A 24,372-nucleotide genomic window follows, 5' to 3' on the forward strand; every position below is an offset into this window, starting at 1 on the left:
GTCCCAATTTGATGAATCACCAATGATTTGTCCCAATTCGATGAATCAATGACTTACCAGGCACCGTCCTTGCTGAGGTCACTTGTGGCTGGCCCTGATTGTCCTCGTCTCCAGCTCTGCACCCTCTCCCTCCCCCTCCGAGTTAAAATATTTCAAAGGAATGGTCCTGACCCAAAACATCACCCATCATTTTTCTCCAGAGATGCTGCCCAACCAGCGAAAGGCTTGGATAGAGTGAATGTGGAGAGGATGTTTCCACTAGTGGAAGAGTCCAGGTCCAGAGCCCATAGCCTCAGAATAAAAACACGCATCTTTAGAAAGGAGATGAGGAGGAATTTCTTTAGTCAGAGGATGGTGAATCTGTGGAATTCATTCCCACAGACGGCTGTGGAGGCCGTCAGTGGATATTTTTATGGTGGAGATTGACAGATTCTTGATTAGTAAGGGTGTCAGAGGTTTTGGGAAGAAGGCAAGAGAATGGGGTCGAGAGGGAAAAATAGATCAGCCATGATTGATTGGCGGAGTAGACTTGATGGACAGAATAGCCTAATTCTGCTGCTATAACTTATGACCTGCTGTTACTCCAGCACGTTGTGTTGATCAAAGCTGACCATGTTATCCTTATCGCTAATACCCACTAATCCAGGTTTTTAGTGGTTTTGATCGAAGAATAAGTATTGATTAAGACGATGAAGATAATTCCACTGCTAATCCTTAAAATAATGCCACTAGATCTTTTATTTTGATCTCAATCCACAAGTTAGTCTTGGAGTTAATACCTCTTCCGCAAACCAGTGCTTCTGACAGTTTGGTGCTCCTTCAGTGCCGCGTTGGAGTGTCAGCCAGAACTTACTGACTGAAAGTCAAAGGTGCTGATCACATGCGCAGACAGCCTTGAGAGCCAAGAATACTTAACAAAACATGAGCTTAAAAAGTACACTGCTGCCAATTATCAAACCCAAAACAAACAATGGCCAGCCTTGAGAGCAGTCATGCACAGATATTTATTTTGCTACCGATGCTAATTCATTAATAGCTGCACATCAGGGAACTCGAGCATGAGTGGAGCAAACTCCCACATTTACACTAGTCCAAAGCTGACCTTTTCTGCATATATAACTGGAATACAGCATAGTAAAGCACAGGAACAGGCCCTTTGGCCCACAATGCCTATGCCAAACATGATGCCAAGATAAACTAACCAAGATAAAGTAAATCCTCTGCATATAAAAAAAAACATTCCCTGCAAGTGTAAACTTTAGATGGAATCTAAGGGAGTGTTGCTGATTTTATTATAAGGGGAATAGACTACATACTCTAGATGGGTTGAGTAGGAAGGAACTGCAGATGCTGGTTTATGCCTAAGACAGACACTAAATGCTGGAGTAACTTAGCGGGTCAGGCATAATCTCTAGAGAACAGGAATAGGGGATGTTTCGTGTCGAGACGCTTCTTCAGACTGAAACATTTCAATCCACCTTCCCATTACTATGATGACCTTTCTGGCCTGGGCCTCTTCCACTGTCAAGTGAAGCCACACGCAAATTGTGCTTCACATTTCGCTTGGGCAACTTACAAAAAGCGGTATGACTTTTGATTTCTCTCATTTCAAGTAACCCTCGCATTCCCTCTCTCTCCGTCCATCCGCCACCTTGGTCGCCCTACGAGTTTCACTTTTCGTATCTGTTCGTTATCACCTCCTCCACAGCTAACAATTGACTATTGTGGGCTCCTTAGTCATTGGTGCCGGGTCTGATTTGTTCTGTACCTTTCCATATCTCTAGTTTCCCTCTCCCCTGACTTTCAGTCTGAAGAAGGGTCTTGACCCAAAACATCACCTATTCCTTTTCTCCAGAGATGCAGCCTGACCCGCTGAGTTACTCCAGCATTTTTTGTCAGTCTTCTGTAGTGATGTTTGCTGCATTATTCCACCTTCCTTCCCCATGAGATTCCATTGTCTACAGTCCTTGATTACCTCCAACTATCACAACCCGGCCTTTGTTGTCATTTCTACCCTTCTGACCCCATCCACTCATCCATCCCTCCTTATCTAGATCCGCCAGCTCTTACTCCACGCTGCCATCTCTCAATACTGGCCAGCTCCGCTCCACTTTCAGTCCAGAGGAAGGGTCTCTGGTGGAGCTGAGTCCAAGATCAGATGAGCCTTGTTGTTGTTGAATGGTAGACCAGGCGCAAGTCATAAGGTCTACCTCGACTTTAGACTTTATTCTAAACTTTGGAGATACAACGTGGAAACAGGCCCTTCGGCCCATAATGTCTGTGCTGGACGTGATGCCAAGATAAACTAATCTCCTCTGCATGTACGTGATCAACATCCCTTCCTTTCCTGCATATTCATGTACCTATCTTAAAAACCTCTTGAATGCCACTATCGGGTATTCCGTGGAAGAAATCCTAAACATTCTGATTTGACCTCTTGCAGGGCCATACAGTTGACCAAAGTGGACCTTACACCCAACAGGTCCGAACTGTCCAGCTCCCGCAGTACCCTGGTATTCAGCAGGCACAGGTAGACAATTTAAAAATGAGATTTGCTCTAGTTATTGTGCTTGGAATGGTAAATGAATCAATTATTAATGGCTCACCATTATCGAAACGTATAAGATTATTAAGGGGTTGGACACGTTAGAGGCAGGAAACATGTTCCCAATGTTGGGGGAGTCCAGAACCAGGGACCACAGTTTAAGAATAAGGGGTAGGCCATTTAGAACAGAGATGAGGAAAAACCTTTTCAGTCAGAGAGTTGTGAATCTGTGGAATTCTCTGCCTCAGAGGGCAGTGGAGGCCAATTCTCTGAATACATTCAAGAGAGAGCTAGATAGAGCTCTTAAGGATAGCGGAGTCAGGGGGTATGGGGAGAAAGCAGGAACGGGGTACTGATTGAGAATGATCAGCCATGATCACATTGAATGGCGGTGCTGGCTCAAAGGGCCGAATGGCCTACTCCTGCACCTATTGTCTATTGTCACCACAACCATCTCATCATTGCTCCCCAATGCCTTTTCCTATCTGTTGAAAGCATCAATTGGCTCCAGAGTCCTGTTTACAACCACTTCAGTTACTTAAGAGTCATAGAGAGTAAAAGAGTCATACAGCACGGAAACAGGCCCTTCAGCCCAACATGTCCATGCTGACTACGATGCCCCATCTGCACGTCTCGTTTGCCCACGTTCGGCCCTTATTCCTCCAGACCTTTCCTATCCTTGTCCCTGTCAAAACCCGGAGAAATCCCACACAGTCACAGGGAGAACGTAAAACTCCTTACAGATAGCACCCTTAGTCAGGACTGGGTTTCTGGCGCTGTAAAGCAGCAGTTCTACTGCTGTGCCACCATGCCTCCCCTCAGCATTGTAGCGCATCAGTTCCAGAGACAAAGTCCAGTGTCCACTATGGGGCAGAGGTGTATCGAACAGTACGTCAGATTATGGACAGTACACTGGTTTATGAGATACTATATTGTTTTTTCATACCTTTCAGCAAGACCTTTAATTAATAGAAGTGGCAATGTTTTGGAATTCTTAAGAGTATCAGTGAAGATCATGAGAGAACCAGATTACAGAGCCTGCTTTTGTCTGCAAATATAGCAATAAAGAATAAAGAAAGTCTTACTGTCCGACTACATTCTATCTCTGTCCGGCCCACTCTGCTGACATCAGTCTGAAGAAGGGTCTCGACTCGACTCGAAACTAATAACATGTGACAGGGATCCATGTCCAGATTACACAGCTCTCCTACTGTGTTCTTTCTTTCTCTGCACGGATTCCACTTGAAACCTCATTAACTCTGTACTTGCATTCAGTTTAGTTTCAAGATAGAGCATAAAAACAGGTCCTTCGGCTCACCGAGTCCACGCCGACCATCAATCACCCGTTCCCACTAAAGTTCTATGCGATCCCACTTTCACAAGCACTCCCTGTGCGCTGGGGACAATTTACAGAGGCCAGTTAACCTACAATAACACACGTCTTTAGGACATGGGAGGAAACCGGAGCACCAGAAGGAAACCCACAAGGTCACAGAAAGAACGTACAGACTCCACACACAACCAGCACCCAAAGTCAGGATCAAAACTGGGCCTCCTGCGCTGTGAGTCAGCAGCACTGCCAGCTGCTTCACTGTGCCACCCTGATTGTTTTCACCCAGTTCCCTTTGAAAGGAGCCAATTCCCAGTCCCTCAGGATCAAAAGTTTGGTTGGTTTAATTCATAGTCTCCAGCTCAGTTTTGTTTTAATTCATCCTCAGCACATACTTTGCAGACATCTTATATTACCACGCGAGCACCAAACTCTGCATTCAAAGGTTATTTCCATTGATTTACACTTCGGAAGTAGAACAGACCCACACGGATGCTAAGTCATAGACTTAGAGCACGCATAAAGGATGAATTTCAATCCCAGAGCACTGTGGTTGGACTACAAGCCAAGAAAGAACAATTTTGGACGTGTAGTTAGGATCTGAAAGTGAACTGCCAGGGATCGTGGTGGAGACATATTCAACCACAGTGTTTAAGACAGAACTGGATATGTAACGGAAAGGAAAGAATTTGCAGGAGCACGGGGAGAAGGCACGTCCCAAATGGATTGTCCCAATGTAGATCCAGTCAAGGTTTATGTCGAGCAAAGCACAAAGTGCTGGAGTTGCTCAGTAGGGTCAGGCAGCTTCTGCAGAGGGAATGGACGGGCAATATCTCTAAAGCCTATAGTCCAAAGCACGAAAAGTTAAATAAATAACCCACAAACAAAATGAGACAACTATTGAACCCAGTGGGAGAACTCGTGAACCAAATGGGCGACTCATTATGACTGTGTGAGTCTATAACTGGGAAAATATTAGGTGGAAAGGAAAAGTGGGTAATTCCCCTAATTGTGAAATTGGTCTGAGTTTTCTGAGATTTATATGGGGTGGGAGACACTGTTCATCCTGACGGACTACTGCAGAGCCAAAACGTTGAGGTGTCACTTTACAAAAGGCTGCCTGACTGGTAGAGATTTTCCAGCGTTTTCCGATTTTGTTTGTATTTTCATTTGTTATTAATCTTGCCTTGTGCAGGCCCTGCCCCATGGATACACTGCATACAGCACTCAGATGTCTTTGCAGCAACAGGCTGGCAACATGCTGTCGCCCAGCTACAGTGCCAAGCCATACCAGGCTGCACATTCTAACCCAGGGCTCATGGACCGCATCAGGCAAATGCAACAACAGCCCAGTGGCTACATCCACCAGCAAGCCTCCCCGTACCCACCGAATCTTCAGGGCACCCAACGGTAAGTGTAGCTTGTCACTTGGCATTGTCGTACTTTTTCCTTAACACGGCAATTTTATCCCATTATCACAGTTGCAAAGTACTGCAGAAGTCAAAACTGCCCAGCAGTTTGCAAACATACGGGCAGCACAGTGGCGCACCGGCCTTAACACTGCCTTACATCGCCAGAGACCCGGGTTCGATCATGACGGCGGGTGCTTGTCTGTACGGAGTTTGTACATGGGCGGCACGGTAGCGTAGCGGTAGAGTTGCTGCTTTACAGCGAATGCAGCGCCGGAGACTCAGGTTCGATCCTGACTACGGGTGCTGCACTGTAAGGAGTTTGTACGTTCTCCCCGTGACCTGCGTGGGTTTTCTCCGAGATCTTCGGTTTCCTCCCTGCGTGGGTTTTCTCCGAGATCTTCGGTTTCCTCCCACACTCCAAAGACGTACAGGTATGTAGGTTAATTGGCTGGGTAAATGTAAAAATTGTCCCTAGTGGGTGTAGGATAAGTGTTAATGTATGGGGATCGCTGGGCGGCACGGACTTGGTGGGCCGAAAAGGCCTGTTTCCGGCTGTATATATATGATGATGATATGATGATTCTCCCTGTGACCGCCTAGGTTTTTTCCAGATGCTCCGGTTTCCTCCCACATTCCAAAGATGTACAGGTTTGTAGGTTAATTCTGTAAATTGCCCCTTGTGTGTAGGATAGACCTAGTGTTCGCAGTTCGCCTGGCAGCCCTGAGTTGATGGGCCGAAGGGCCTGTATCCACACTGGATCTCTAAACTAGGCTAATCATCAAATTTCAACATTATCACCCATATCCACGAGGCCCTCCCCCCCCCCCCCCCCAAACCGCAGTGACGGGTTCATGGACGGCCTCCAGATTCCCACTGGACATCGTGTGGTCCCTCTCCAGGGACACGTGGGCACGGACGTAGGTCCAGAAGAGGAGCAGAAGGTCGACTCAGGCACAACCCTCGACTGCCCGCTGTCTAGTCTTGAATGGCCATTTTGGCCAGGCTCAGGACCAAACCGATAGGGAAATTCCACCCCTACCTTACGAACCTTCCCGCTTTGTACTTTGTGACCAAAGATCAAGAGTGTGGGACTGAAATGCAGCCAGAAACCTGAAGGGCAGCACCGTCAGATACTCAAACAGGGGCTACAACCCTTAACACACCATGTACACATGGAACATGGTCTCTTCCACCCCGCAGAAGTGACAAGCGACTGGCGAGTCCGTGAACAGACTTAAATATCCATTACACACCACTGCTCTGTGCAACACTCTCCACCCCAGGTCCCTGATGTAAAAGGGGAGTACTCCCTTAAAGAGAGACCTTCACTGGGAACAGCCCTCGCTGTCGGGTGGTAACGCGGTCCGCTGCATTGTTAGCATGGATATATATTTTACCGCCCTCTGTCACAGAGTGGAAAAGGTTTCCAGTTGCATCTGGAGTGAGCTCCAGCCCCCCCGATATCAGTCTGAAGAAGGGTCTCGACCCGAATCATCACCCATTCCTTCTCTCCTGAGATGCTGCCTGACCCGCTGAGTTACTCCAGCTTTTTGTGATACCTTCGATTTGTACCAGCATCTGCAGTTATTTTCGTACACAACTTGCCGCTCCACTGCAATTTCTCCTCAAGGTATGTCTACTTTGAAGAAGTTCTCCTCCTCTCTTATGTCCCGCCCCCTCTGACATCAATCTGAAGAAGGGTCTTGACCTGAAACGTCACCTTTTCCTTCTCTCCTGAGATGCTGCCTGACCCGCTGAGTTACTCCAGCTTTTAGTGATACCTGGAGTGAGCTAAATAGACAATAGACAATAGGTGCAGGAGGAGGCCATTCGGCCCTTCGAGCCAGCACCGCCATTCAATGTGATCATGGCTGATCATTCTCAATCAGTACCCCGTTCCTACCTTCTCCCCATACCCCTGACTCCGCTATCCTTAAGAGCTCTATCTATCTCTCTCTTGAATGCATTCAGAGAATTGGCCTCCACTGCCTTCTGAGGCAGAGAATTCCACAGATTCACAACTCTCTGACTGAAATAGTTTTCCTCATCTCAGTTCTAAATGGCCTACCCCTTATTCTTAAACTGTGGCCCCTTGTTTTGGACTCCCCCAACATTGGGAACATGTTTCCTGCCTCTAACGTGTCCAACCCCTTAATAATCTTATACGTTTCAATAAGATCTCCTCTCATCCTTCTAAATTCCAGTGTATACAAGCCTAGTCGCTCTAGTCTTTCAACATATGACAGTCCCGCCATTCCGGGAATTAACCTAGTAAACCTACGCTGCACGCCCTCAATAGCAAGAATATCCTTCCTCAAATTTGGAGACCAAAACTGCACACAGTACTCCAGGTGCGGTCTCACTAGGGCCCTGTACGATGCAGAAGGACCTCTTTGCTCCTATACTCAACTTCTCTTGTTATGAAGGCCAACATTCCATTGGCTTTCTTCACTGCCTGTTGTATCTGCATGCTTCCTTTCAGTGACTGATGCACTAGGACACCCAGATCTCATTGTACGTCCCCTTTTCCTAACTTGACACCATTCAGATAACACTCTGCCTTCCTATTCTTACCACCAAAGTGGATAACCTCACACTTATCCACATTAAACTGCATCTGCCGTGCATCCGCCCACTCACACAACCTGTCCAAGTCACCCTGCAACCTCATAGCATCTTCCTCACAGTTCACACTACCACCCAGCTTTGTATCATCTGCAAATTTACTAATGGTACTTTTAATCCCTTCATCCAAGTCATTAATGTATATTGTCAATAGCTGCGGTCCCAAAAGATAAAGATTTGTTGCAATTATTTTCTCTCTGCCAGTTTGTCGTCCGGTAATTATTTATGTAGCTGATACCACATCTGTCTCGCAGACCTCAGCTCATGCAAGTTTAAAATGCCACACAGAAGGAATAGCGGAACAAATGGAAGACATTTGGTTCCTCAAACTTATTCCACTATTCCGTGGCTGCTCTGTTCACTAATCCCTTCAACTATCCTAAATCCAAGGAGAAAAGGAATAGGTGATGTTTCGAGTCGAGACCCTTCTTCAGTCTCGATACTCCCAGTGAAGGTCTCTCTATAAGAGAGTCCTCCCCCTTTACATTAGGGACCTGGGGTGGAGAGTGTTGCACAGTGCAGTGGTGTGTGATAGATATTTAAGTCGGTTCACAGACTCGCCAGTCGCTTGTCATTTCTGCGGGGTGGAAGAGACCATGTTCCTTTTCTCCAAAGATGCTGCCTGACCCGCTGAGTTACTCCAATTTTTTGTGTCTATCTTCGGTGTAAACCAGCATCTGCAGTTCATTCCTACATATCCTAAATCCATATCCTTTTGTATCAGGTTAAATACTGTCAATATGGATGTTATAGAGTAATTCAGCATGAAACAGGCCCTTCAGCCCAACTCATCCATGCTGACCAAGTTCCATTCACCCACAGTTGGTCCATATCCCTCCATGTACCTGGCCAAATGTCTTTAAAATGCTGTTATCAACTACCTCCTCTGACAGCTCGTTCCATGTACCCACACCCTCTGAGTGAAGAAGTTGTCCTTCAGATCCGTATTAAATCTTTTCTTTCTCACCTTAAACCTATATCCTCTTGTTTATCATTCCCCGACCCTGGGTAAAAGACTCAGTAAAAAGTGCATTGACCTATTTATTCCCTTCATGTTTATATAGACCTCTATGAGATCACCCCTCCCCCCCCCTTCAGCCTCCTGTGCTCCACAAAATTCTAGCCTGCTCAACCTCTCCCTATTGCTCAGCCCCTCATACCCTGACAATGTGCTAACAAACATAGGAATGGGAGGAGGTTTTATTATCTTGGGCTAGCCCTAAGCTCTGTATTTTAACTGAGACTTGGCCTCAAATCAGTTGTCATTTGGGAGGCACAGTGGCTCAGCTAGCAGAGGTGCCTCATCCAAGTTCAATCCTGACCTTCGATGCTGTCTGTGTGGAGTTTGCATGTTCTCCCTGAGACCGCATGGATTTCCTCCAGGTGCTCCAGTCCCAAACACATATGGGTGGTGGGTTAATTGAAAGTTTTGGTAGAAGTCTTAACTGCCATGGAAATGAGTCAAGACTTTCACCCTGCTGTTGTGATGCAGCAGTAGAACGCCAGACCCTGGTTTGATCCTAACTTTGGGTGCTGCCTGTGTAGAGTCTGCATGTTCTCCCTTTGACTGCATGGATTTCCTTTAGTTTTAAGGGGGGGGGCACAGTAGTGCAGTGGTAGAGTTGCTGCCTCACAGCACAAGAGACCTGAGTTTGATTGTGACAATGGGTGCTGTCTGTACGAGGTTTGTATGTTCTCTCTGTGACCACGTGAGATTTCTCTGTGTGCTCTGGTTTCCTCCCACACTCCAAAGACATACAGGTTTGCAGGTTAAATGGCTTCAGTAAAATTGTAAATTGTCCCCAGTGTGTAGGATAGTGCTAGTGTATGGGGACAGACACATTAGAAGTAAAGGGATGTATTTGAGCATCCATCTTTAATTGTTCTGTTTGGTGGAGCATTTGCAGTCATCTTGTTTTATATCGAATGGTTTCTACTGTTGGGGTAAACATGCCACTCTGCTTGCTAACTGGAACACGTTGAGAAGTTCACCCAAACCAACCACTGGAAAACCAAATTCAATGCAATAATAGTTTTTGTGTCACATCTAGATCACAATCAAATTTGTGTTACAAACTGGAAAGGGTGCAGAGAAGATTTACGAGGATGTTGCCAGGACTCGATGGCCTGAGCTATAGGTTGAGCCGGCAAGGACTTTATTCCTTGGAGCGCAGGAGATTGAGTGGTGATCTTATGGAGTTTGGATTGGGGGAATTCACTTCCCCAGAGTAGGGGAATAGAGAACCAGAGGACAGAGGTTCAAGGTGAGAGAGGAAAGATTTAATAGGAACCTGAGGAGTAACGTTTTATACACAAAGGGTGGTGGGTGTATGGAACGAGCTGCTGGAGGTGGTAGTTGAGGCAGATATTTACATAACATTTGAGATATTTGATTTATTCACAAAATGCTGGTGTAACTCAGCAGGTCAGGCAGCATCTCGGGAGAGAAGGAATGGGTGACGTTTCGGGTCGAGATATTCGGATAGGTAAATGGATATGATAGATTTAGAGGGTTATGGGCCAAGTGCGGGCAGATGGGACTAGTTTAGTTTGGACACGCTGGTCGGTGTGGGCATGTTGGGTCAAAGGGCCTGTTTCTATGCTGTATGACTATCTGATTGCAAATACAATGGAAATTGGTGAAAATTAAATTGCCGGTCAATCCATTGTTGTCAAGAGAGTGAGTTAAAGTGATCTCTTTGCTGTAGCTGATAGAGAAATCAGTTCCATTGATTGTGTGTGTGGCTCTGCACCCAATTAGTTCAGCAGTGCTACCAGGTAGCTTTATTGTTTGTATCACCTTCCCTACAGCGAACAATGGATCATTGGGGGTTCCACTTTTTCTTGATCATCGTTGCTGGCTTTGATCTGTCTTTTTGCATATCTTTCATTAATTTGTTCAATCTAACTTTTCATATCTCTCGGTTCCCTCTCCCCTCACTCCCAGTCTGAAACATAGAAAATAGGTGCAGGAGGAGGCCATTCGCCCTTTTGAGCCAGCACCGCTATTCATTGTGATCATGGCTGATCATCCACAATCAGTAGACCCGTGCCTGCCTTCTCCCCATATCCCTCTATTCCACTAGCCCCTAGAGCTCTATCTAACTCTCTCTTAAATCCATCCAGTGATTTGGCCTCCACTGCCCTCTGTAGCAGAGAATTCCACAAATTCACAACTCTCTGGGTGAAAAAGTTCCTTCTCACCTCAGTTTTAAATGGCCTCCCCTTTATTCTAAGACTGTGGCCCTTGGTTCTGGATTCTCCCAACATTGGGAACAGTTTTCCTGCATCTAGTTTGTCCAGTCCTTTTATAATTTTATATGTCTCTATAAGATCCCCTCTCATCCTTCTAAACTCCAGTGAATACAAGCTTAGTCTTTTCAATCTTTCCTCATATGACAGTCCCGCCATCCCAGGGATCAATCTCGTGTACAGATGCTGCACTGCCTCAATTACAAGGATGTCCTTCCTCAAATTAGGAGACTAAAACTGTACACAATACTCCAGATGTGGTCTTACCAGGGCCCTATACAACTGCAGAAGAACCTCTTTACTCCTATACTGAAATCCTCTCGTTATGAAGGCCAACGTGCCATTAGCTTTCTTCACTGCCTGCTGTACCTGCACGCCAACTTTCAGTGACTGGTGTACAAGGACACCCAGGGTCTCGACCTGAAAGGACACCTATTTCCTTTCTCCAGAGATGCTGCCTGACCTGCTGAGTTACTCCAGCATTTTTTGTCTATCTTCAGAGTAAACCAGCATCTGCAGTTCCTTCCTACACTACTTCAGTGATGTATTGTGTTGGTTGCATTAATCATATTTGCCATGTTCTCTGAACACAGGCTCACCCATCAACCTCTGCAACAGAGCACTTTGATAGCAGCTGGTCTTGAACACGTGACGTCAGGCCCCCATGCAAATCTTGGCGCAGTGCAACTCTCACAAGAACAGATACGACAAAGGCAGCAACAACTGCGACAGCAACGACTCCTGCAGGTAGGATTTGGTATCGCACCGCATTTCGGTTTAGGCTTATTATTGGCACGTACCGAGGTACAGTGAAAAGCTTTGTTTTGCATGCTATCCAGTCAGATCAGATACTGCAAGAAATACAATCGTCAAACTCATGTACAATAGGTCGAGCAAAAGGAAAGGAAACTAAACTGCTTCCAATCCATTCGCATCCTTCCTTAAATAGGAAGATCAATACTGTACTGAGTACTAAAATCAGTCTGCAGATGGATCCCGACTGGAAAAGTCACCTATCCATGTTCGCCAGAGATGCTGCCTGACCTGCTGAATTACTCTGGCGCTTTGTGTCCTTTTTAAACCAGCACTTGCAGTTTCTTGTTTCTGCATCTATACAGTATTGTACACAGAACTCGGAAGCGCAGTAACACTATATTTTGCACCCTGATATTTTTCCCAGTGCACTACCTTTATTTTTAGGCTTATTTTTGTCACGTGTACTGAGGAACAGTGGAAGGCTTTGTTTTCTATGCTTTATCCAAACAGATCAGATATACCTTACGTAAATACAATCAAGTCAAACTCAAGTACAATAAGTAGAGCAAAGGGGAAGATACAGAGTGCAGAATATAGTTCTCAACATTGTAACGTACCAGTTCCAGAGACAATGTCCAATGTGGGGTAGAGGTGAATCGGACAGTACCCTAGCTTATGGAAAGACTGTTCAGAATTCTGATAACTTAGGGGAACACAGGGGTATAATTCTGTATTGTCAAACTTGTACCTTGCAACCCATTTCCTTAGACTTTAGAGATACAGTGCAGAAACAGGCCCTTTAGGCCTCCAAGTCTGTGGCGACCAGTGATTACCACGTACACTAATATTATGCTGCAAACTAGGGACAATTTACAACTTTTTGCCAAAGCCAATTAACTTACAGACGTGCACGTCTTTGGGATGTGGGAGGAAACCGGAGCACCCGGAGAAAACTCACGCAGACACAGGGAGAACGTACAAACTCTGTACAGACAACACCCAAAGTCAGGATTGAACCCAGGTCTCTGGCGCTGTAAGGCAGCAACTGTACCAATGTGGCACCCTTCCTTTGTTTTAATTGGGAAACAAATCTTTTCATTCGTTGAAAGATCTGAACATACCCTGAAACCTGGAACATTTGTCCTCTACATAATTGGAATAATGAAATGGCTCTAAACCCAGGGTTCTTTCATGAAGCTATGCACCAGTATAGCATACCAGCACCTTTAAGCATTTAAAAAACATCATTTTCAAATGTATAGAATTTGTAAAAAATAAAACGTATTAATTAAATTAGATGGTCAGACCTTTGAACAGCTTCAGCAACTTCTGGTAAGACAATCGCCATAGATACCAGCAATAAGTACCTACACCTTCTGTCTACTAAATAGCACTAACCCATCCGCCCCTTTCCTACATTAGTCTACATAAGACTTAAAATTAAAATCGCTTTACATTGAATATTTAAAGATAGCAATCAAAGTGTGTGAAATATGGGATATTTTCCATTTCCATGAGGAAAGTTAATATTTTGAAATAGCTAAATATTAATCAAAAATCAAAGTGAATGTTGACTCTTTAATGGCACAGCTGATTTTCCATAAGCTAATCCACCCAGGGAGTATATGGTAACCTGAAAGATTTGGCAAGCAATTTTCCATGCTATGATATCCAGTGGGTTTCTATACATGACATGCAGCCTTATATTTACTGCTGCCTTATCATCTATGCCAATTTTTACTTTAACTAGCGAATGTTTTGGGCCAGATGGATACAAAAGTGGGTGGTATTGTAAATAGTGAAGATTGTTGTCAAAAATTGCAGCAAGATTTTGATCAGTCAGGCAGGTGGGCTGATGGAATTTGATACAGATAAATGTGAGGCATTGCATTTTGGGGGCATTTTAACATGGGCAGAACGTACACAGTGAACAATAGGGTTTTGGTGAGTGTTGTGGAGCAGCAGGATCTAGGAGGGCAGGTACATAATTCGTTGAAAGTTGCATCACAGATAGATAGGGTGGTCAAAAACGTTTTACCACATTGGCCTTCATCGGTCAGAGCACTGAGTATAGACGTTGCGAAGTCATGTTGCAGTTATATAAGACCGTATTTAGAGTGTTGTGTTCAGTTTTGGACACCATGTTATAAGAACGACGTTGTCATGCTGGAAAGGGTGCAGAGATGATTTACGAGGATGCTGCCAGGACTCGAGGGCCTGAGTATAGGGAGGTTTGAGCAATAGAGGTTGAGCAGGCTAGGACTATTCCTTGGAGCTCAGGAGGATGAGGGTGATCTTATAGAGGTGCACAAAATCATGAGAGGAATAGACCAGGTAGACGCACAGAGTCTCTTGCCCAGAGTAGGGGAATTGAGAACCAGAGGACCCAGGTTTAAGGTTGGGGGGGGGGGGGGGAGGGGAGATTTAATAGAAACCTTTTTCTCTCAAAGTGTGGTGGGTGTATGGAACGAGCTGCTGAATGCGGTTGTTGAGATAGCTACTATCGCAACGTTTAAGAAACATTTAGACAGGTACATGGATAGGACAGGTTTAGAGAGATATGGGCCGAATGCAGGCAGGTAGGACTAGTGTAGATGGGGCATGAAGACCGGTGTGGGCAAGTTGGCCCAAAGGGCCAATTTCCATGCGTTAGGACTCTATGATGATGAGATTAGGTTTGTGATTAGGTGATGAGATGAGATTTTAAACCATTTCTAGTTATATCTCACACCTATTGCAGAATCAGGTAGGTCTAAAGTGGGAATCCATCCAAGACTACAGCCTAATCCATTGGCTGGGTTGTTAACACAGAGCACAGAACACTACAGCACAGGAACAGGCCCTTTGGCCCACAATGTCTGTGCTGGACATGATGCCAAGTTAAACTAATCTCCTCTGCCCTCATGTGATCCTGCCATTCCCTGCATATCCGTGAGCCTGTCTAAAAGCCTCTTAAATGTCACTGTCGCACAATCTCCAACACCACTCTTGGCAACACATTACAGACACCTTCCATTCTATGTGTAAAAACAACTTGCCCTGTCCATCTCCCTTAAACTTGACTCTCTCACCTTAACTTTGCCCCTCTCTACTGAGTTAAAGTATTATTATTGTATGGTTTTAGTTTTTAGTCTAAAGGAGAAAAGATAAGTCAATGAGAGTGGAATTACCACGACTGTAGGCTTTTACTAACTCCAAAGATGTTTATGGGGCGGTGGTGGAGGTAGATATGATTGTGGTATTTAAGAGACTTTTGTTTAGGCACATGGATAAGCAGGGAATGGAGGGGTATGGATCACGTGCAGACAGGTAAGAGTTGTTCTTGGCATCATGTATGGGCCAAAGGGCCTATGTACTGTTCTATGTTCTGTGGTTACTGGGGTTCATTTTCCTACTTATTCTGGAATAATATTTGGAAAATAATATGTTCCAATATAAAGAATTTCTCTTATTTCCTCAAGTGTTGTAAAAACAACTCCTCAGAATTTTTACTGCTGAAATTCAACTTCAGTTCAGTATTTAGTTCAGTTTAGAATTACAGTGTGGAAACAGGCCCTTCGGCCCACCGTGTCTGCGCTGACCAACGATCAGCCATACACTAGTTCTATCCTACACATCAGGGACAATTTACAGAGGCCAACTAACAGCGCATCTTTGGAAAGTGGGAAGAAACCGAAGCACCCAGAGGAACCCCATGCGGTCACAGGGAGAATGTACAAACTCTGTACAGACGGTACCCGTAGTCGGGATCAAACCCAGGTCTCTGGTGCTGTAAGGTAGCATCTCTTCCACTGCACCACTGTGCCGTCCCCAACCTTAACTGGCGCAAGAAGTGAGAGATCTTATTATTGGCTCTGTGTACTTTAAATATCACCTGTTGATTTATTGTCCAATTTTCGCAACTATGAATTATGAAAATGTTTGGAAAAAAACATTAGAAAGTCTGCATGACCCAATGATTGCACAGGGAATTGGAACTAAGTGGGCAGTACTCTTTCGGAGAGCTTTCCATTGCAAGATAAGCTTGGTAGCTACGTCCTGTAACTCTGTCGTTGTAACACGGCTGCACGGTGGCACAGCGGTAGAGTTGCTGCCTTACAGCGAATGCAGCGCCGGAGACTCAGGTTCGATCCTGACTACGGGCGCCGCCTGTACAGAGTTTGTACGTTCTCCCCGTGACCTGCGTGGGTTTTCTCCGAGATCTTCGGTTTCCTCCCACACTCCAAAGACGTACAGGTATGTAGGTTAATTGGCTGGGTAAAATGTAAAGATTGTCCCTAGTGTGTGTAGGATAGTGTTAATGTGTGGGGATCGCTGGGCGGCGCAGACTCGGTGGGCCGAAGGGCCTGTTTCCGCGCTGTATCTCTAAATCTAAATCTAAAATTCAACAATAACTGGTGCTCCCTGTTTTCTAGATGCAACAGCAACAGGAGCAACAGGAGCAACAGGAGCAACAGAGTCAGCAGGCACTGGGGATACAGGCCGTTCAGACACAGCAAGCACTGGTAAGCAGCCGATTAAATATTTCTATGTAGAGATTTCTAATTGCCTGCCCACTGAGTTCCTGGCAGAGTTGACCTTTTTGCTGCAGTTTATTTGATGGCACAATAATTGCAAAATAAAAGCTGTTTTAGCGGAAAGTTTACAATTTGTTGAAAACGTTTTTTTTCCGAAACCTTTCCCTGCCCAAAGTTTTAATGATGAGGATGAGAGATCAGATTCAAAGCTGGAATCTACAGGGTGAGTTTGTTCCTTTAGACTTTAGAGACGCAGCGTGGAAACAGGCCCCTCAGCCCACCGAGATCGTGCCAACCAACGGCCACCAGTAGACTAGTTCTATGTTATTGCATTTTCGCATCCAGGCCCTACACTCTAAGGGCAAATTTACAGAAGCCAATTAACCTACAAACCTGCACGTCTTTAGAATGTGGGAGGAAACCGGAGCACCCGGAGGAAACCCACGCGGTCACAGGGAGAATGTACGAACTCCGCACAGACAGCACCCATAGTCAGGATGGAACCCAGGTCTCTGGAGCTGCAAGGCAGCAACTCTACCACTGCCACACTGTGCCACTCACATTATCTGATTTGATTAGATAGCACGCAAACATAAGCTTTTCACTATATCTGATGTGATGCGAATACAGTAGATGAGGTTGGAGGAGGTGCAAGGTTGGAGGAGGTGATAATAATAAACCTAAACCTGGGGAATACATTATGTATCATGTACAATGTGCATTTGTTCATAAGTTCGTAAGGGATAGGAGCTTAATTAGGCCATTCGGCCCATCAAATCTACTCTGCCATTCAATCATGATTGATCTATCTTTCCCTATCAGCCACATAACCCCTGACACCCATACGAATCAAGAATCTATCAATCTCTGCCTTAATAATGTCCATTGACTTGGCCTCCACTGCCTTTGTGGCAATGAATTCCACAGATTCACCACCCTCTGACTAAAGAAATTCCTCCTCATCTCCATCCTAAAGGTGCGTCCTTTTATTCGGAAGCTTTGGCCTCTGGTCCTTGGCTCTCCCACTAGTGGAAACATCCTGTCTACATTCACTCTATCCAGGCCTTTCACTATTAGGTAAGTTTCATCGAGGTCCCTCCTCATGCTTATGAAATCCAGCAAGTACAGTGCCAGTGCCATAAAACGCTCATCATATGTTAACCCACTCATTCCTGGGATCAATCTCGTAAACCTTCTCTGGACCCTTTCTAGCACCACCACATCCTTCCTAAGATAGACACAAAATGCTGGAGTTACTCAACGGGTCAGGTAGCATCTCTGGAGAGAAGGAATGGGTGACGTTTCGGGTCGAGGCCCTTCTTCAGACTGATGTCAGGGGAGTGGGCGGGACAGAGATAGAATGTAGTCGGAGACAGTAAGACAGATGGGAGAACTGTGATGGAGAGAGAGGGAAAGCACGGGCTATTTGAAGTTAGAGAAGTCAATGTTCCTACCGCTGAGGTGGAAGCTACCCAAATGAAATATGAGGTGCTGTTCCTCCAATTTGCACTGGGCCTCACTCTGATAATGGAGGAGGCCTAGGACAGAAAGGTCAGATTGGGAATGGGAGGGGGAGTTAAAGTGCTGAACAACCGGGAGATCAGGTAGGTTAAGGCGGACTGAGCAGAGGTGTTCAGTAAAACGATCGCTGAGCCTGCGCTTGGTCTCGCCGATGTACAGGAGTTGACACCTGGAATAGCGAATACAGTAGATGAGGTTGGAGGAGATGCAAGTGAACCTCTGCCTCACCTGAAAAGTCTGACGGGATCCCTGGTTGGAGTCAAGGGGGGAGGTAAAGGGACAGGTGTTGCATCTCCTGCAGTTGCAGGGGAAAATACCTGGGGCGGGGGTGGTTTGGGTGGGAAGGGATGAGTTGACCAGGGAGTTGCGGAGGGAACGGTCTCTGCGGAAAGCAGAAAGGGGTGGAGATGGGAAGATGTGGCCAGTAGTGGGATCCCATTGGAGGTGGCGAAAATGTTGGAGCATTATATGCTGTATGTGACGGCTGATGGGGTGGAAGGTGAGGACAAGGGGGACTCTGTCCTTGTTACGAATGGGGGGAGGAGGAGCAAGAGTAGAGCTGTGGAATATCGAGGAGACCCTAGTGAGAACCTCATCTATAATGGACGGAGGGAACCCCCGTTCCCTAAAGAATGAGGTTTCCCACACATCCTTCCAAAGATTGCTCACAATACTCCAAACGCAGCCTCACCAGCGCTTTATAAAGTCTCAGCATTATATCTCTGTTTTTATATTCTAGTCCTCTCAAAATAAATGCGAACTTTGCATTTGCCTTCCTTACTACCGATTCGACTAACAGATTACTTTTGGGAATTCCTGCACCAACACTCCCAAGTCCCTTTGCACCTCTGATTTCTGAACTCTCTACCCCTTTAGAAAATTGTCACCACCTTTATTCCTACTACCAAAATATACTTTGCTATGCTGTATTCCATCTGCCACTTATCTGCCCACTCTCTCAACCTGTCCAAGTCCTTCTGCGGTGTTCGTGCCTTCTCTACACTACCTGCTCCTCCACCTATCTTCGTGTCAAATACAAACTTGGCCACAAAGCCTTCAATTCCCTTACCCAAATCATTGTAGCTGCAAGTCTCAGCTACTCAAACAGCACCCGGTAAAGCCATGACCTTGATCAATGGAAGGAGAAAGGCAGAAGATGTATGGGACACCACCACCAATGAGTTCCACCTCATCTCTTACCTGACTGACTTGAAATATATCATCGTTCCTTGATTGTTGCTGGATCCAAGATTTGGAACACATTCCCAGTAGCATTGAACCACTGGAAGCTCAAGACAATGGCTCACAAACACCTCCTCAAAGGAAGTTGGAGGTGGGCAATAAATATTGGCCTTGACAGAAATGTGTATATCCCCAAAATTAATATATAGATACAAATTTAAAGGTGTACCTATTAGAGTCATACAGCATGGAAATAGGCCCTTTGGCCTAACGTCCAAGCTGACCAAAAAGCCCCATCTAAGCTAGTCCCATTTGCCTGCATTTGGCCCACATCGCTCCAAACCTTTCCTGTCCATGAATCTGTCCAAGTGTCTTTTAAATGTTACAGTATGTGCCTCAACAATTTCCTTTCATCAGCTCTTTCCATATTCCCACCACCCTCTGAGTAAAAACATTGCCCCTTGCGCTCATATTAAATCTTGTACCCTCTCGCCTTAAACATAGCTCCTCTTGGGTTTTTTTCCCCTTGGGTAAAAGACTGTGTATTCATTGCACTTTTTCCCCTCATGATTTTATACACCTCTAAGTTAACATATCCATCCACATCCACACGACAATCTGAAATTTCACCTGACTTTTGTTTAGTTCATTGTTATGTGTATATCAAGGTACAGTGAAAAGCTTTTTTGTTGCATGCTATCCAGAGAGCGAAAAGATTATACATGATTACAATCAAGCCGTCACCAGTGTACAGATACAGGATAAAGGGAATGATGTTCAGTGCAAGATGAAGTCCAATAAAGTCCGATTAAAGATAGTTTGCACTGAGGTAGATGGTAGGTCAGAACCACTCTAGTTGGTGCTAGGATGGTTCAGTTGCCTGATAACTGGGAAGAAACTGTACCTGGATCTGGAGGTATGTGTTTACAAACTTCTGTGCTTCTTGCCTGATGGGAGAGGGGAGAAGAGGGAGTGGCTGAGGAGAGTGGTCCTTGATTATGCTGGTGGCCTTGCCGAGGCAGCGTGACGTTTTGATGGAGTCAATGGAAGGGAGGCAACGGTCTGGGCAGCGTCCACAACACTGCAATTTCTTGCCGTCTTGGATGGAGCTGCTCCCAAACCATGCTGTGATGCATCCCAATGAAATGCTTTCCACGACACATCTGTAGAAGTTGATGAGGTTTGTTGGGGACATGCCAAACTTCCTAAGCCTTCTAAGGAAGTAAACGTATTGGTGATGGCTGGAGTTATGAAGAAAAAGCAGAGAAGTGGGTTAGGTTGGTGCTTGGGGCCGAGTAGTCTCTTTTGGCACCGAGCATGTTATAAATCTTGGAAAACTCTTCCGAGCAATTACACTGAAGGTCTAATGGAGTTTCAGTTATTTATCTTATAATACCTTGGCTGTTCCTCAAATTGTGAGTCCCCACATTCTTCAACATTCAATATTTTCTACATTGGAAAATGCCAAGATTCCTCGTGACAGCCTTGGTCTGGCTGCATTGAATGTTCAGGCAGAACAGAATAACAGACTTCTAAGTTATTTATTCACAAAATGCTGGAGTAACTCAGCAGGTCAGGCAGCATCTCGGGAGAGAAGGAATGGGTGACGTTTCGGGTCGAGACCCTTCTTCAGACTTCTAAGTTATGATGCTTTCAATTCATCCTGGTAAGAGTGACTTTAGATTTTACTTTAGACTTTAGAGATGCAGCGTGGAAACATGTCCTTCAGCCCACCGAGTCCACACCAACCAGAGATCACCCTGCACACCAGCACTATGCTACACATTAGGAAAAAATTACAATTTTACGGAAGCCAATTAACCTCCAATCCTGCATGTCTTTGGAGTGTGGGGGAAACCAGAGCACCCGGAGAAGGCCCACGCGGTCGCAGGGAGAGAGTGCAAACTCCTTACAGACAGCCCCCCTAGTCAGGATCAAACGTGGGTCTCTGGTGTTGTGAGGCAGCAACTCTACCGCTGCGCCATTGTGCTGCCCAGTGTTACTAAATGTTACTAAACCAGCCTCGTGTGTCAAGCACTTTGCCCAATGCCGGTAAACCTAATACAAATAAGGTTGGTACCATGCTGTAGACAATTTAATTTCACTTCATCTAGATATTATTGACTGTGAAATCACTGGATATCGTTTATTTCTCATTCCTTTCCATCTGTGGTTATGTTTAGTTGCCAGATTATGGGGAGGGATGGAACATTTTTTTTTGTGGGAGAACAATCTTACAATCAAAACTTCTTCCACAAGCCAATTGCAAAAATTACATTTTGTTTTGCGAACTACATTAAAGCCAGATACTTTTTACAAAAAACCAAGCTGTTCACACTTTCCTTTTCCAGGGCAAACATTTCACACTGCAGTAACCAGAAAGCTAAACACATGTCCTCCACTTCCACCCTCGCTAACTATTGCTCACCGACTCACGTTCTCCTCTAACTGGAGCAGCATCTAGTAGGGAGGTTGTGGCTTAGATGGAAGTTCAAACAGTCTTACAGGTCATTGAGGACCAGAGGACATAGGTTCAAGGTGAAGGGGAAAGATTTAATAGGAATCTGAGGGGTACGTTTTTCACACCAAGGGTGGTGGATGTATGGAACAAGCTGCCAAAGGAGGTAGTTGAGGCTGGGACTATCCCATTGTTTAAGAAACATTTAGACAGGTACATGGATAGGATAGGTTTGGAGGGATATGGACCAAGCACAGGCAAGTGGGACTAGAGTAGCTGGGACATGTTGGCCGGTGTGGGCAAGTTGGGCCGAAGTGCCTGTTTCCACTCTGTATCACTCTATGACTCTATCTGACTGATAAGGTGTTCAAACAGAGAGTGGTGAATATCGGGTACCAGTTTCCAAACGAGATGGTGGAAGCAGATACAAACATAAAGTTTCAAAGGCATTTCAACAAGTATTGGATTGGAAGGGCATAGAGGAGTATGAGCCTGATACAAGCAAATGGGATTAGTGTAGTTGGAATCAGAATCAGAATCAGCATGGACTAGATGGGCCAAAAGGCCAGTGTCTATACTGTATGTTGCTATGAATAGGAACCTGGGGGGCAACTTTTTCACACAGAGGGTGGTGGGTACATGTATTGAGCTGCCAGACGAAGTAGTTGAGGCAGGTACTATAACAACATTTAGAAAATATTTGGACAGGTACCTGGATCAGAAAGGTTTTGAGGGATATGGTGGGACTAACGTAGGTGGGACATTTTGGTTGGCAGGGGCAAGTCATGCCAAAGAGCCTGTTTCTGTGCCATATGGCTCTATGACTCTATGAATCTGTAAGAACCAATATGTGCTACTTTATGGTTACTTTACCACGTTCTCCAGAGATGCTGCCTGATCCGCTGAGCTACTCCAGAACTTTGTGTCATTTTCTGTAAACCAGCATCTGCAGCTTCTTTTTTCCACATCTTACAAAGATTTCTTAGGAAGTAAAATAGTGCCATTGTGGTGTATCCTCTCTGATGAATGAACTCTTTTTACATTTTCTCATTTAAAGGTGGAACCTTACATCCAGAAATGATAACAGTGCAGGTGTTTGAACTAAGAATCAGATTTAAAATATTAATTATTTAGTCATAGACTCATACAGCGTGGAAACAGGCCCTTCAGCCGAACTTGTCCACACCAACCAACATGCCCCATCTACACTAGTCGCACTTCCCTGCATTTGCCCCATATCCCTCTGAACCTGTCCTATCCATGTACCTGTCTATTTGCTTCTTAAACGTTGCAATAATGCCTGCCTCAACTACCTCCTCTGGCACCGTTCCATACACCTTGAGTACGGGTGCTGTCTGTATGGAGTTTGTACGTTCTCTCCGTGACCACGTGGGTTTTCTCCGAGATCTTCGGTTTCCTCCCACACTCCAAAGACATTCAGGCTTGGAGGTTAATTGGTATAAGTGTAAATTGTCCCCAGAGTGTGTAGGATAGTGTTAAAGTACGGGGATCACTGGTTGGCATGGACTCGGTCGGCCAAAGGGCCTGTTTCCGCGCTGTATCACAAAACTAAACTAATTTCACCACCCTTTGCGTTAAAAAGTCACCTCCCAGATTCCTATAAAATCTTTCCCATTTCACCTTAAACTTATGCCCTCTGGTTCTCGATTCCTCTACTCTGGGAAAGAGGTTCTGTGTGTCCAATCCATCTATTCCTCTCTCATGATTTTATACACCTCAATAAGATCACCCCTCATCCTCCAGCGCTCCAGGGAATAGAGTCCCAGGCTACTCAACCTCTGCCTACAGCTCAGACCCTCGAGTCCTGGCAACATCCATGTAAATCTTCTCTGCACCCTTTCTGACTTAACAAATTGTTTCTTTATCCTCCAAGTTTTCTAGACAGGGTATGCAACAGACTCAGCAGCAGCAACAAACAGCAGCGCTGGTCAGACAGCTACAGAAACAACTCTCCAGTAAGTACAAATACACTCTGTGTCTTCCCTTTTGCTCTACCTCATGTACTTGAGAGTTTGACTTGATTGTATGTAGTAGTATGTGTGGTACAAGTCCACCACTGATTTTCCAGCACCATTGCATCCAGAGCCTTGCTGCATTATCCGTTTTGCCGGACCGACAGAGGTCACAACAGCAAAGGGGGCCGAGATAACAGCCCGCAAAGATGTCCTCAGAAGTCGGCTATGGGAATGGATCTGCCGGCTCCGGCTGGGCCGGAGTTCCAGAGCCCTGGCCGCAGGGGGCAAATTCAACCCACCGATCAGCGCGGAAGTCCTGATGGGGTAGTGATCGGCTGCCTCATTTTCGGGGGGGGGGGGGGGATTTCAAGTGCACTCTCGTAATTTTGTCTGGATTAAAGAACCATCAGTTGCCGGAAAATCGGTGGTGAACCTGCATTGTAAGATTTATTTGGATAGCATGCAAAACAAAGCTTTTCACTGTACCTCGGTACACATGACAATTATAAGTTTAAACCTGTTCATACATGATTTTAAATTCTTGATGACATTGGTCAGTAGGGACAAGCTGGTAGAGCTGCTGCTAAAAACTCCAGAGACCCTGGTTCCCAGGATTAGATCTATATTTCCAGATAATGAATCCAGACCTTGTTTGGATATATGAAAATCCCAAATTTATAAGCCGCGAAGTCAAATGTATTATTTTATGCACAAGTACAGTATGGTGCTGGTACAATGAAAATCCTGCCCACAGCAGCACCTCGAGTACTTAGACTGAGGCAGCACACTAAAATATA

The 24,372-nt window shown here is 45.4% G+C and overlaps 1 protein-coding gene across 7 annotated transcripts in view; it reads left to right on the forward strand.

Annotated features, from left to right (window-relative positions):
- Positions 1-24,372, forward strand: part of LOC144599502 (mediator of RNA polymerase II transcription subunit 12-like protein) — a 395,150-nt gene that overhangs the window by 369,412 nt on the left and 1,366 nt on the right. For 6 of the 7 annotated variants that reach the window (XM_078410467.1, XM_078410471.1, XM_078410470.1 and 3 more), the window contains 5 exons: positions 2,444-2,530; positions 5,071-5,285; positions 11,759-11,912; positions 16,337-16,426; positions 23,494-23,575. In XM_078410467.1, the coding sequence (XP_078266593.1) occupies positions 2,444-2,530; positions 5,071-5,285; positions 11,759-11,912; positions 16,337-16,426; positions 23,494-23,575 (628 nt within the window). The remainder of the gene's footprint in view (positions 1-2,443; positions 2,531-5,070; positions 5,286-11,758; positions 11,913-16,336; positions 16,427-23,493; positions 23,576-24,372) is intronic. The other variant, XM_078410473.1, reaches the window with a different exon arrangement.

The sequence above is a fragment of the Rhinoraja longicauda genome, chromosome 13, assembly GCF_053455715.1.
Source record: "Rhinoraja longicauda isolate Sanriku21f chromosome 13, sRhiLon1.1, whole genome shotgun sequence".
Classification (NCBI taxonomy): Eukaryota; Metazoa; Chordata; class Chondrichthyes; order Rajiformes; family Arhynchobatidae; genus Rhinoraja; species Rhinoraja longicauda.